The sequence below is a fragment of the Clinocottus analis genome, unplaced genomic scaffold (assembly GCF_023055335.1).
Source record: "Clinocottus analis isolate CAN_PGR_092001 unplaced genomic scaffold, fCliAna1.0.p SCAF_22, whole genome shotgun sequence".
Taxonomy (NCBI): Eukaryota; Metazoa; Chordata; class Actinopteri; order Perciformes; family Cottidae; genus Clinocottus; species Clinocottus analis.
In genome coordinates, this window is record NW_027175954.1 from 420,226 (window position 1) to 435,293 (window position 15,068).

General features: G+C 46.1%; 1 protein-coding gene across 3 annotated transcripts in view; it reads right to left on the bottom strand.

Moving 5' to 3' along the window:
- Positions 1–303: 303 nt before the first annotated feature.
- ttbk1a (tau tubulin kinase 1a) overlaps positions 304–15,068 on the bottom strand; it is a 40,640-nt gene continuing 25,875 nt past the window's right edge. For all 3 annotated transcript variants that reach the window (XM_068588656.1, XM_068588657.1, XM_068588655.1), the window contains 2 exons: positions 1,851–3,316; positions 304–1,767 (listed from right to left, as the gene is read on the bottom strand). In XM_068588656.1, the coding sequence (XP_068444757.1) occupies positions 1,356–1,767; positions 1,851–3,316 (1,878 nt within the window). In that variant the 3' untranslated portion in view covers positions 304–1,355. The remainder of the gene's footprint in view (positions 1,768–1,850; positions 3,317–15,068) is intronic.

Consider the following 15,068-nt stretch of genomic DNA (forward strand, 5'->3'; position numbering starts at 1 on the left):
TTTTTTCATAATCATGACTTTTATTCATTTATGTTTGATGGCAGAAATGGGCTTCCACAGAGCCACAATAGTGACTTTATAAAATACTTGCTGTGCATATGAGATAGTTTCAGTCTTGCAGTCAGTGCGAAAATGCTCTTGTTAGAAGTTAAAATCTTACTTTGGTAAAAGTACATTACTAGCATAAAAATATGGACCTATTGTACTAAAAGAAAGAGCACTCGGGACGTAAAAAGGCTAATTTCGGACCCTGGATTTACTGGAAACCAGTGAGAAAAGAACGACAAGACGCCAATCCACATGACCAAGACTTTACTTCACAGCTCAGTGCCCAGCGACCCCCCAACAAACACAACATGGGCTCCAACAACCAGCAAACCTATGCACTGTCAGCAGAATCCAAGCAGGTATAACGTCCCCTCTCATGGTTTAAACCTTGTTTTTCTCATGCGTAAAAAACAGGCGTAGTGCCAACACATTGGAACGGAAGGTTAAAGACTTTACACTTTGCTCGGCAAGATAAAAAATAAAGATGTCTTTATGGGAAATGATTCTATTATATACAATTCAGAGCATAAAGAAAATAAAAAAAACACCCAGAAAATAGAATGATTAAAGCATGCCCATTGTCACACACCATGAGGAGGAGGAGGTGAGCGGCCGAGCGATTTATTGTGTGTTCACATCCAACTTTTAATTAATCCAAGACTACAGGATATAGTTAGGAAACCATTATCATATTATCATTATTCGGGCATTCAAACCAGTCCAATTCGGTCCTTTTTTTCTTAAATATTTGTCTGTTTATCCAAATAGGAAGAGGAGAACTATATCAAATAATTTAAAAGGTACAGCTTTTTGTACATGTTTTATTTATTTTTTTATTCCTTTTACAGATTCAATGTATTTGTGATATACTTCACCATGCAACCAAGCAGGGTACTGTCACTAGAGGAGTAGTATAGCCGTGGACGAGCTTGGGAGTACTGTGTAAAGGTGAGAGTTTCTGAAACTGGACCTGTTGGGAGGCCATGATTTTCTCAGCTCCAGAAACCAGTTAAACCAGTGCAGATGGACAAGGGAGCAGCAGACGTATCCATAGCACCACGGCAGCGACGCTCCTGTACGACAGTCAGTCTAGATTACTGGAAGCCCATGAAGATAGTTCAGCAAGCCGTTCTTGGAAAATAAATAAAATAATTAAGATGTCTGTGTACATTACGTGAATTGAAGGGGAGGTGGGGGGTGATTGTAAGATCACAGTCTAATATGGAACCAGGTGAGAACCTTTGAGGCGTAGCTTGTCCGAAGACTGATTATACACAAACATGTCTCAGCTCATGAGTCTCTTTGTATTATCTAGCGGGCACCGCCTTCTCCTTGGGGTTCGGCGGCTTCCCCCTGGCCGCGCCGGCCGGTGGTTTCGGCCTGATCCTGGCGGGCGCGGTGCCGGAGGAGGCCTGGGCGGTGGCGTCCTGCGAGGCGCTGCGCCGCATGGTCGTTGTAGTCCTGGGCGGCAGCATGGGGACGGTGGGGGCTCGAACCGAGAGGGGCTGCCGGGACGGACACGCCCTCTGAGGGGAGGGACTGTCAGTCCTGCAGTGGTTGGAGCTAAGGCTGCGTCGGGTTCCAAACAGGACTCGCAGGGGCATGCGGGGGCTGCCGGACGGCCCGGCGGACGGACGGGGAAACGAGGAGGAGGACCTCGGGGGGACAGGTTTGGATTTCCGTTGGGCGCCGAGGGTGTTCTGTCCGATTTTCTGATTCCTGTGGAACAGGAGATACAATTAAAGGTGTTATTTCCCGACAAAAAAATATTGAATTTCGATCTACTACGAACAGATTCATACCCGTTGGTGAAGGATGAAGCTCCTTTGGTGGTGCCGGAGTCTGGCAGGGAGAGAGGGGAAGGAGCAGCAGAGGCGAGCCCCGCCGGCGGCCTCTTTACGGGGGTGACGGGCCTGGGGATCCGGCTCCTGCACTCCTTGGAGCCCTGCTCCTCGGTCGGCTTGAGGCGGGAGCTCCTCCTGGACTCGTCCAAGGTGTGCGTGTCCTCCTCCGAGCCGGTGGTGGACAGAGTTTCAGAGGCCCTCCGGCGCTCGTCGTCCCCGGAGGACATGGACGACGACGTCCCGGACACCATCCTCTTGCGCATCCAGCGGCCCTGCTGCTTCTGGACCAGCATGCGGGCCAAGTCCAGCTGCCTGGCCCGCTGCTGCAGCCGAACCCGAGCCGAGAGGGAGGATGAGCGCTCCGAGCCCGAGTCCTCCTCGGAGACGAGGACCGGGATGCGGCTTCGTATCCGGGGTTTCGTGGCAGCCGGTGAGTCGGATCCAGCTGTCAGAAGCGGGGCGGCTCCTCCTTCGCTGGATGACGCCGGTTTCTTAGGCTCCTGTGACGGATCGGCGAGTTCATGAACCGGTGACGCGGCTTCTGGGACCGGCTCAAAAGACTGGACCAGAACGGTTGACGGGCCGTTCTCGGTTTTGAGGTGTTTGTCAACCGGTGCGGTTTGTTCTGGCACCGACTCCACCGGAGACCCTCGAGCCTCCGGGGCCAACCCTTCCTCGCGGGCGCCGTCGACCTCCGCGGCCGGCGCCTTCGCGACGGCCGAGACTTCCCGGTCGCTCTCCCTGGCCGAGTGACCGTTGGACGACATGACGTTGAGGTGCGACGTCTCCGCGATGTGGACGAACGTGCGCTCCACTTTGGTGAAGGGCGGCGACGCGGGAGCGATGGGCGTGGACGGCCTCAGGTCCGACCTGAGCGCCGGGGACAGGCGGCCGGTCTCGAGGGGTTCGGGCTGAACCGCCTCCCCGACCAGGAGGCGGTCGGCGCGGGAGTTGAGCGCGCACGGCGTGGCCAGCTCTGCCTCCAGGGCTCCGGGATCTCCGGAGGGAGACTTGCGGGTGTCTCCCGGCGAGAAGAGCACGAGGGTCTTGGAGGCGTCCTCCAGGTCGGGGTCGGCGTCGGCGGCCGAGGCGTGCTCCCTCTGGCCCCTCTGGTCCTCGGCCATGAGCGTGGACGGCGCGGCGTCCTGGCTGCGCTCGGTGCTCTTCTGGCTGGCCTCGCTGTTGGACTCGCTCTTGGTGACGTCGTCGTCCCTCGGCCCCGGGGGTTCTTGGGCTTCTTCCTCCGGCGCGGGGAAGCTCCGGCGCTGGGGCAGAGTGCCGGTGAGCATGACGGCGAGGAAGTCGGCCCTCTTGGCCTGGAGCTGAGGGAGGATGTGGAAGTGCTCCTTCTCGTCATTCTGGCCCTTCGTACGATAGTCTGGGGACGGCGGTGACGGGCTGCTCTGCTCCGTGGGCGACAACACCTGGGGGAAAAAAACAAAACAACAGTCTTTATTATCACAAACAAATTTACTCGAAACAAGATGGCGTTGAAGGGGAAAACATCTCGGAAGGAGTTTACCGATGAAGCTCGGACACAATCCCAATGAACAGAAGGCACTGGATAGTAATCACACACACACACACACACACACACTGACTCAGCACATCTGTAACTGAGAAAATGTGAAGAAAATGGCGACATTAAAATGGTAAAATCAACACCTACAAATATCAGTTCAGTTCAAATACAGTTTCATCCACATTTACAATTGAATATTTGTTGGTTCCCTGTCTTTCGAAGGCATCACTTAAAACAATAAATGGATTTTGTTGGTTAAAAATACACTTCCTGCTTTGTTACAACCAGTTGTAGCATATAGCGTGCAACAGTTGCACGCTATATGCGTGCAACAGTTGCAGACGTCGGCAATAACACATTTCAGTCCCTCTCCCAGCAAGAAAGACATCAGTAACTAATGCATTTGCCCCCAAAACCATTTTAATGTCATTTTGGTTGTACACAAGCTTTTCAAGATTGTCTAGATTACATACATTGATATAAAAGGCACAAAAAAATGCATTGCAGAGTTTATCCTTAGACAGCACACAGTCTGATATCAGGTGATTTTTCAAGTGTTTCCCTTCATAAAGATTTAACATACAGCCTGTACATACGTACTAAACCCCCGCTAATTTTCATGCTATTAAGAGATTAACTGCAAACCTAATTACTTTCTACATTTCTGTATATATGTACACTTATCATTTGGATTTACAAAAAGTTTAAAATACATGCTTCACCTGTAAATTATACAAGCAGTACTGTACAATCATATAGTGATAGAAAAAAAGAAGAAGAAAAAGAAAACGCTTACACGTGTCATACGAGTGAAAGACACTCACGGATCGTCACGCTGAGCTAACGCTGCGAGCGCCTCGGTCCTCTTTACCCGGACCACAGAAACTCTGCTGTTATTGCAAAAACTTTGAAGAAACATTCAGACATTTTTTCCAAATACTTTGGAGAGGTGAACACGCCGTTTCAGCAAGTGCAAGTGTTTAGCGTAGCTTAGCTTAGCGCCAAAGCCTCAACACAATGGGATTTGTTTTTAGCAGCAATTAGCATTGGAGCTATTTGTTAACCAACCGTTTCTTACTCCACCACTAACCAAACCCGGCTGACCACAGGATGAACTGCCGATTAGCTCGTTGTAAAAGGTGGTCGCTAAGCTAGCAGTTCCTCCGCCGCGCCTTGATTTTATGCTAAGCTTGGCTAAACAGGTGCTGGAGCACTCTCTGTACTGGAAACACAGAGATCTTCTTCATCCTCTCTGCCGGGGAAAACAACTAACGTCAGACTGGGTAGGATTTCTCATTAAAATATCTAAAAGTTCCTTCGAGAATCAACTATTAGCGACACACGAGATTAATTTACGGGTGTGAAACGAGTGAATGGGGCACACGGCCTGAAGAAAAACCAACATGGAGGCTTAAGTTCACTTTTAAAAGACACAACGCAGCTTTGTTCTCTCTACAGACACGTTATCTGTACAATGTCACCCTGTTATTCCATAAAGATCAGCACTAATATCAAATATGCAATAAAATGGACGTGTGGAAGGAGCGAAATAATTAGTTTTTCCCATGTATATAATTCGAGAGTGTGATTCATGAGGTATAAATGTTTTGTGGCGGACTCTGACAATGTTTGTGGGACTCAATAATATTGAAAATACACACTCATCTAGTTGAGGAAAGTCTCAGAATTGTTGAGTACTTTTTTGCAATTCATAAAATCCGTTAAAATGGTGATTTTTTTTAAACGCTAACTTTTATTCTGAGCCGTACTAGCGTCACATCTAAAATACTGTAACTTGTACATATGGGAATTTGTAATCAACAGACTTTTTGGGGTTTTCTCGAACTCACTTTACAAGCTACAGTTTATTATTTACTGGCTTAAATCAACTGAAACCGGAAACTAAAATGTTTTCAGTTTGAGCAACAGGAGGAGCAGCAGTTCGTTACGAACATGACGCTTGTGTTTCTTCGGCCAAAGACACAAAAAAACACACAACAGATTGCCATATTTCGGCCGGCTGGCCGTAACTCTGAGCTCCGTTGAATGAATAGTTGGATTAATTTGACAAGAACCATGTTGAGCAGCGACTAGACAGCCTTTAGGAACGTGCTTTGTTTGAGATGCACTGCCGGCCTTTCAAGTATTTTTGTCTCGCACGAAAGGTTTAGAGACCCTGGGTCTTCATGTAGTTGTTTTGACCATATTCTTAGAGACTATAATGAAGGAATTAACCAAGTTAAACCTTTGTAATGGTCCATTGAGCGGCCAAACTGCTTTGAGTCCGGGACAAATCAAGAAAACAGCTCTTTGTCGACTGCTAATGGAAGTTTGTCCTACAGCAAATGACTCAAAAACGAGTCATAAAAAACATTTCATCCATCCAGAACTGTCGACTCAAACAAGCCAAATATTAAGAGATGTCGACGATGCTTTTAAAAGGCATCACGCAGCACGACTTCCTCAACTAACGAAACAAAACGCCGGCTGTAAATGTTCACTTCTACGTAAAAGTGTGACGCTAAGAAAGGCTCCGGCTGCATCTCGTCATCCCCCCACGTCTCTGATCCGTGAGTATCCCTTCAAGTAGCAGTGTGTGAATTATTTACAAAAAAAGAAATCACAGACGTTTGTTTTCTCTCAGTCAGAGGTGTATATTCACTGTGTTTTTCGTTGTAATTACAGTACAGTGTTGTTTTCAGTCATTTTACAGTCAGAGGTGCGTGTCGTACAAACAGTAGATCTCATGCAAAGAGTGGCGACGGTCGGTAAACAGTCTCTTTGTACGACGTACCGTCATCAATGCTGCGCATCGGGGTTTTTTTTGTGTTGTTTTTCTTCAGTGCGTCGTCAGCATATTGAGCACACTCAGAGCGTTTTTTTCTACCGCCCGTCTCCAACCGAATGTGGCACAGGACAAACACGTCGACATGTATCAGTGACAATCTTGTACGGTGAGGTGAATCATTTTGCAGGCGTGCAAAATAAAGTTTAGCAGCTAGTCCACTTCTTACATTCTCTTAAGTGGTTTGTTCTGAAACGCTACGCTAAATATAAAAAAAACGAGAAAAAAAAAACGGGCAGGATGTCCTGAAGTCGACGCGAAGCAGCATGAAAAACAAACCGAGGTCGTCAGACGAACGTCGGCGAGAGGAGGGACGACGCCTCGAGCTCAACGAAACGGCGAGTGGTGCATATTTACTGGATAATGTAGCCCTTGAACACATCGAGAAAGCAACCGTTCCACTGCGCAAAATGGCCGACCTCGACAGTCTCACAGTCTTTTTTTTCTTCCCTCGTTCAGGCGACACAGCTCGGGAGGAGAGGGGACGGGGGGATGTCAACGACGTTCAAGGAGACGGACCGCAGAGCGCTGCTTTGGTATGGCGTTAGCAGCAGCCGGGCGTCGTCAAACGGGGTTTCACGGCGATCGACGCCGGAAAACAATCACGACGGCTCATCGTCCCGATCGTTAAACGTGGCGGAGACGTCGCGCGTGTTTGGTAGATATTCCACTGAAAAGCCTCGTTCTCTCGGGATGGGACGGGCGCCGATTCTTTTAAGGGCGAAGCGTCCCGTTCAAAGTGGAAAGGACCTTTTTTTTTTTACTGCAACATGACGAAAGACGAGTCTTCTGAAACGCGACGTTCTTTCCAATCAATCGCCGTTCTATGTTTTGATGGCTTTAGTTTCATTCAAAGTGTGCAGACAACGTGTAGTATTGCCAATGACAGTTAAACCTGTGACATCTGGAGGCTGGACAGACCTTGATTTTTGTTCTTTTCTAGTCTTCTTCCGCACCAGTGAGTTCAATATGTCCAGAGGTAAGAATTGAGAATGGGATGGGTGTTCTTCGTTGGAAGAAAAGTACAATTTCCAAAAAGATCATATCTCTGACAAAGTTTCCCCTCCGGCTGCTCCACACAATAAACCGCCAAAGTACAATTTTCCTTCTCCGAAATGTACGAGGAAACGACCGCTTTCACAATGGAGACACGTGACGGTATTTCCCCTCAAACAACACGCGTCCAACTGGTTTTCCTATCGGCCAACGCGCGACACAGACTCTGGCTACATCACATTTGCTCGGCCGTACGATACAAACGTTACTGGCTGTAGTTTAATTCTGTCTCGGTGCTTGTGAAATGGACAAAATGGCGAACTGTGCTGGGAAATTAGGAGTAAAAAAAAGGCCCCTCACTCTGCTCTACCGGAGCGATTCTGGGATTACAGTGGTGGTTTATTTTAATCTCATTAAACATTCTTCAACATCGCTCATCGTTTTTTTTTCCTTCCATCAGATTGGTTTCCTTCCTCTCCGGCGGCCATTGTTCTCAGTTCACTTCTGCAGTAATTAACTCACAGCTGACCCTTTTGTTATGTCAGCGTCATGTTTTATTTTTTGGTATTTGAGAACCAGAGTCGTGAGACTCTTCTTGGCCGTGAGTTCAAGGACCCGTCACCGTTCAATTTCGTCGAAATGAAGTGAAACCAACAGCTGCCCCGCAAGAAAGAAAATCTCCGATTTGTATGGTTTAAAAATGTTAAGAGCGTCTATTAAAACAAATCTCTTTGTTTCGACACCCCACATTTTCCCTTATTGCATCTGTGATTTGCATCCGTACAAAGACCCCCCCCCCTCTCTTCCTCCAATCGACTTCGTGATAAAGTGCAACAGTGAAGCCCAGCGTTTAGAAAATAGTGATGGAAAGAGGAAGCACAATGGAAATAAGATGGCGATCCAAACACGCGGCTGGATGTCAGGAACCGGTAAAGAAGAAGAAGATCAAACTCAAATCTACTCCACGGATGACGTCGCCGTCATCTTTACCCCGAACACCTGCCGACACGACAGCCGAAAGCGACGATCTGATGCTTCTTTGAGTCGACGGTTATTGAGTCAAACCTCCAGCGGCAATGAAAGAACATTTATCTCATTGATTGCATTTCTTAATCGACCGTCTTCGTGAATGGAGCGGGATCGACCTCGTCCTCTGGAAGATCTGGATTGAAACTCAAACGTCAGCATCCAAACACGTGGAACGATGGACAAGTTGAACCTCCGCGAAAAAACCTCTGGAAGCTTTTGAGCAGCCGAGGTTTGTCAGAAAGTGTTTTCCCGAGCTCGTTATCTCGAGATTAAGACTTCACTAAAGTGCTTTTAACAGTAACGCTACTTTCCGCCAGAGGAGCGACGCCGCGCCGAAATGGACGAATCGGGAACGCACGGAATCCGTTTCTTTTTTTCGCCGATGAAGACCTTCAAGCCCCCGATCGATACTAAACCGTCATCTGCAGATAAGCTGATCATTAAATGCTGATCTCATTGTAAAGAGTCTGCAGTTTAAGCTCGCAGCTCTCTGGAGGCTCGAGCTAAAAGCTCGCGTCAGCGCGCTTAAACACGCTGACAACGACGACGCGATCATCAGTTCAGCACGTCAATGAGCGAGTCAACACATTATAGCCGAGTTATTTGGTCATGAAGCTAAAGTATTGGACACCCAGTGTTGATTGGACACGTTCAAATGTTGACCCTACGTGATGGCGCCACTCTGAAAACCGCATTTTTATCCAAACCCGTCCAATGGCCGCCGAGATATTTTCGCTCAAAAAACCAAAACGTTCAAAAAAACCTCATGACGGCGCTTAAGAGGATCCCCAAAGTCACAGAGGTTCCTCCTCTGGGGAACACGAATGCCTGACGCATTCGATTCGGGTGACGGCGAGATGTATTTCTACCAATCAACAGACGCACTTTTGTGTAGTCTTGAAAAAAGAATGACAATGAAGTCGTAATCTCCAGATAAAAACAATCGCAATAGCCGCAACAAGAGAATCACCCCCCAGAATAACAACATCTGTGTGTCCCTATTTTCATATTCTGCACAAACAACAGCCAGTGATACATCTCGATATCTCCCTCTTCGTGACGCCGGATGTTTAACGGCTTTTCCCGCATCATGGAAACTTTAAATGCAAAGAGTCGTCTCTGCCCGCGAGCCGCGTCCTGTTACGTGGACGCCCTTTACCAGACATTTATTTTTATTTTTCAACAGTCCAGGGTATAAATAAGAAATCAGCTAACTGAAAAAATTAGCAATAACTACATTCAGCAACAGAATTGTGAGAGGTTGTCACAAGTTTCTTTTTTTTGTTGTGATTTATAAGTTTGTTTATTAGTTTTTGCAAAAATATGTCTTTGTTGTGTTTATTTCTTGGGTTGAATGTGTACTTTTTTTTGTCAATTTGTTTGTGTGTGTGTGTTTTTTTGTAATTTTTTTTTTTCTCGTTTTGTGAAACATTTATATAAAATGAGTATTGTGATGTCCTTTAATTTGTTTTCAACTTATATCGTCGTTGAGTTTTAAGAGATTCAGTGAAATGCTGTGGGGTTGTTTACTCCGTTGCCTCCATTAGTTTATTTTTTTATAAAAACGTTACTGTGTTTTTTTGTTTTTTTCTTCTTCCCGTGAAACACCTTCACCTGCGGGCCACCGTACTTTCTGCCCGGCAACCCGGCACGGTAACAGTTTTTGTCTTAAAAAAGGCCGAGTTAAGCGAGATCAAAAGTCACATCAAACACCTTCAAGAAAAAAAAAAACTTTTTTCTTCCACAGCGAAAACTCACACTTCTCTCTTCACACACAAAACATTTAATGAATCAGAGCGAGACGTTTTGGATCACTGGTTTTGTGTCGGTGAGGACGTGCGGTGAAGCGGTGTCGGTGTGTATTGCTCGGGTGGACGCGGTGATTTTGGACGTGAGACGCCGACTCGAAAAGTCCCGGTGCCAAAAAAAAAACACACAAAAAAACAAAACACGATCGCCGGGGACGGCCTGCATTCCTCGACGATCGCTCCTTCACTCAAGCAGAACAAATCGAAATGAAATGCACAAACACTGTGAAGCTTTAACAGTCTGCTAGCAGCCTCACTCGGTTTCCTCTTCTTCACAGAAACAAGACGGAGATTTTTCAGTTTCACATTATTTCCTCCGGTTCGCCAGGTCGTCGTGTGCAACATCAGGTTTTCAGAGAGGCTTTTTCAGAGTTTATTGCATGGAAAATATTTCCCGTTTTCTGCTCTCCTTCTGTTCCTCGGCTCGAAAAAAAGTAGTCGGTGGAGCTACGTGAGTGTGTGTGTGTGTGTGTTGCTGTGTGCCGTGTGTCGTATGGCTTGTTGTGTTTGATTCACGTGTGTGGTTTGATTATCCGTCTCTCAGTGTTCGTTATGTCGCTTTTCATATCTGTGTTTGTATATGCAGAGTGTCACCGGGCGGCGGTAAACCAGCAATATCACCAAAAACAAAGGTGCAACCCCTTTGATTTTGATCACAAATCCTCACAGCTTTTCAAACTAAAAGAGGTCTTAAAGGGGACAGTGTGTAGGATTTGGTGGCATCAGCTGAATGCAACTCCCAGACTGCGAGTTAAAAAACTGTGACAGTTCTCCGCACTCGTCCAGACCAGAATATCACTACTTTAGGAGGAGGCCGGCGGTGCCACGGTTTTTTTTTCCTTCTTTTTTGCACCTTTAGGCTTGGCCTTGTAGAGCCGGTGTTTGGTTTGTCCCTTCTGGACTACTGTAGAAACACGACGCTGCAACGTGAAGAGCACCTGCTCCCTATGTAGACACGAAGGGCTCATTCTAAGCTAACGAAACGTTAGCATTCTTAGCTGACGTTAACGTTCTAAACGTTAGCATTCTAAACTGACGTTAACATTCTAAACGTTAGCATTCTAAACTGACGTTAACGTTCTAAACGTTAGCATTCTAAACTGACGTTAACATTCTAAACGTTAGCATTCTAAACTGACGTTAACATTCTAAACGTTAGCATTCTAAACTGACGTTAACATTCTAAACGTTGGCATTCTAAGCTAACAAAACCTTTCTTCAGGGGATTGTGCACCAATGAAAAGATAGCTATGAATATTATATATGTAGATCCCATAAAATGCGACACACTGGCCCTGTAACAAAGTATTTTAAGATTCAAGGGTACTTTGATTAAATCAGGGAGTGAGGGAGTGTATCTTTATTTAAAAAGTGTCTCTTTTGGTCAATTCAGACTCTTTGTGAACGTATAAAATACATTTTAAAGATCTACAGATTCATCAAAAATAAAATAATGGTTAATTGCTTCCCTCGTCGGGGATATTTGCTGTGTGCAGTCTTATAGAGTTTAGCTGCTGGGACACCAGGACGGGGGTCGGGGTCAGAAACCTGGTTTGACCGACTCTGCATATACAGTTAGTCAATGTGTGTGTGTGTGTGTGTGTCGGTATGTGTGTGTGCATCAGTAAACTTCACGCGTATGTGTTTTGTGTTCATGTGTTCTGAGTCCGTCTCTCAGTCCTCTCAGCTGTTGTTGTTCTTGTTCATGAGCTTCGCTAACATCTGCTGCAGCTGCGTCCTCGACACGTTCAGGACCGAGTGTCTGCTCCGCGGGCTGCCGGGCGTCGGCAGCGTGCCGGCGTGCCGCCGCCGCAGCGAGGCGTTGGCGGCGGTGATGTGGGCGGGGCTGCTCTCCGCCGAGCGGCTCCTCTGGATGAAGCTGCCTCCGCCGTGGGGGTACTGCTCCGTCTCCAGGGTGGAGGAGGAGAAGACGTAGGAGGCCAGCCTCCTCAGCTGATTGGGCCGCGGTTGGTGTCTGTCCTCGTCCAGCTGCAAACAGACCAATGAGAGAGAAGGGGGGGGGAAGGGAGGTTAGTGCACGCGGGAAAAACTCTCCATAAAATATAAATGTATTTGAATGTTCAATGTTTTTTCCTACGGCTACGTCCCAACACTCTCGATTTGACTTCCTTCCCTCGCCTCCTTCCTCCCTCCCCGACCAGGGGGGGGGCGTTAGACAGGAGAGAGCTGATTGGCGCTCTCGCACATCTAAAGCCTTCCAGCCGATTGGTCAAAGGTCGCGAGGGGGCGGAGCCTCGGGAGAGAAGCTGAGGGAGTGTTGAGTGTAAATCTGGCCCTCTGTCTACAGTTACAGTTTTAAGATACTAGTCAGAAAGCTATGAAAAAAGTTAACAGGACAGTTGACTGTTAGCTGAGTGGGTTGCCAGATTGGTCAGACTCGCATCCCTCTAGCTGGACAAATGGTGATGAAAATACTTTCCCCCACAAAAAAAACAAAAGAAAAAAGAAAAAGAAAAGCAGTTTAAAAGGACACACCAGCACGAAACACTGCACATACTTGTAGCTCACTAGTCTACAACAGTCTGAGCCTGGACAACTGACACTTTGAGCTTTTTTTTTTTTTTTTTTTGACTTCTGAAAGGATAAAAGAAATGACCATTGGAGATGCAAACTCAAAAAACGGGGAACACAAAAGAGAGATGGAGTCATCAAGCACACAAAACACAGACACACGACGGAGGAAAAAGAAGGGAGGAAATATGTCTGAACAGAAGGAAAAGAAGGAAGAGGAGGAACAGAAACTGAGTGAGAGAACAGAGGTAAAGGACTATTCCTAAACTGTGCTTACCCCGAAACATCACTTTATTTCTTCTTGTGTTGTCCCAATGGCGCCCTCGCTCTTTTCTGTCTCCTCAGGTGAGTCAAACTCGAAATACTGTGTACTTTTAAAGCGATAGGTTGGGTGGGAAGGGGAAGGGAGGGGGGGGGGCAAAGGCGTCAGTAGTTATGTGGAGGGGGAGAGGAGGAACTGGAGAAGAGTAAATAAAAAAAATAAAAAAAAGAGAGAATGGCAGTCCTCGATGGCCGGCGGGCGGAGAGCTCGCTGTGATTCTAGCGTCACCGCGAGAAAATAAAGAGGCTAAAATACGACTAGAAAGTGGATTTGTGCACACGAGCTGCAGATAGAGTGAAGTGTCAGAGGAGATGTGATAACGTCCGGCCTGTAAACAGCAGTACGGAGGACCAAACCTGACTTATTAGTGAGTAAAATAAATGAGTGTGTGAATAACTCAAATGGTCACATACACATAGAACTGAACTGAGGGAAAAAAGCATAAATGGGTAAAGAAATAAAAGGAAAATTGTTAATTAATTACCCACAAAGAAGAAGAAAAAATCCTTCAGCAGGAAAATTAAATACAAATCCTGAAGTGGAAGTAAAATGTAAAAATAAATGCGAAATTCAATGATTTCACATTTATTTTTTTTCTCTTTTTTTCATGAAACCAGCTGAGCATCATCCCTGATCTTTCCTCTAGCGCCACCATCAGGACAGAATTTTACAAGAAAACACAAACAAACGCACACACACACACACACACACACACAAAATCAATACTGAAATGAAATGTCCCGATCTCGCTCCTTAGTGTTGTATTTAAAGTATCACATTTAATATCATTCATTTATTCCCCGTATTAGTCAGGTTTGGTCCTCTATATAAAGTTCTCAAAGTGTCCGTTTCCTTCATTGTAGAGCTTTTACGTTTCATCAGAATATTTTATTGTTTAGTCCGAAAATAACTTTTGAAAGTTGTACATTTTTCTTCTTTAAATTTAGCCACAAACATACATTTTAATGAATATTTATACCTACACAACCTTTCTTTTACATGTGTATTTATTACATTTTTATTGCCTTTAATAAAGACACATTCAAAGACACATTCAAGGACACACTTAAAGACACATTCAAGGACACTCAAGGACGTGTTTGTTAGAGCTCAAGGACACACCGGTGTTAAGGTGAGAAACACTGCGTGAACAGAAATTCAGGGTTCTGTGTTGAGAAAATCCAAAAATGTATTTTTTATTTTCTCCACACAGAACCCACAAAAAACTAAGATGTTGAAGTTTTTTACGTCTAATGTCAGTGTTTTTAAGATCTCACTTCTTACAATTTGTGAACACGGCAGCTGCATTATGGTCGAGGTTAGAGAAAGATTTATGGACAATAAACTATGAAGTTAAGTTAGTGTTGTTGTTTCGGTTATTAAGAAAGTGAAAACTCCTTTCTGGTGCGTTTCAGGTTCCCTTCATGAAAGATAAACCCGCTGCACTGCACGCCAATCCACCGCCCAACCTCCACGCATCTGCTCCCCTAAACCTCGTCCAACAACCCGAACAAAATCACCAAAAACTGTGTGTGTGTGTGTGTGTGTGTGTGTGTTCCTGACTTAAGCTACTTTCGGGGACATATTCCAGACTAAAGACCAGTTCAATGTGCAATTGGGAACAAAAGCTGTGTGTCCCCAATTTGGAGAATTTGGTGATTTTTAGGCCAGCGGTTGAGGTTTCGGGTTCGTCTCCAAGGGATTTGTGGTGTCCCCAAAAGTGAGCATTTAGTCAACGGTCCTCTTGACTCTCGCGATTGTCGGAGAGCATGAGAAAAACACAGCAGCAACAACAGAAGATGAAAACAGCGTCGACATCCCCCGACACAGAAACATCGTGGCCACAGCCGGAGGGAGGAGGGGAAGGAAGGGAGTGGGAGGGTGAGGGGGAGGAGAGGGGGTTCGCACAGGAAGCGCTGTTTCTCATTCACTCCTTCAGAATAAAACGATGGTCCAAAGCAAAAAAGTCATGAGCGAAAAAGCAAAGCGATGGAAGAAAGATTTCAAGTGCACAATGGCGGAGGAAAACACAGCTGGACGGTTAGAACTGTTTCTGTTGTTGTTTGTTTATGTGTCACAGGCAGCAGTCAAAGGAGAATGAAACCATCAGCACCATCAGTGA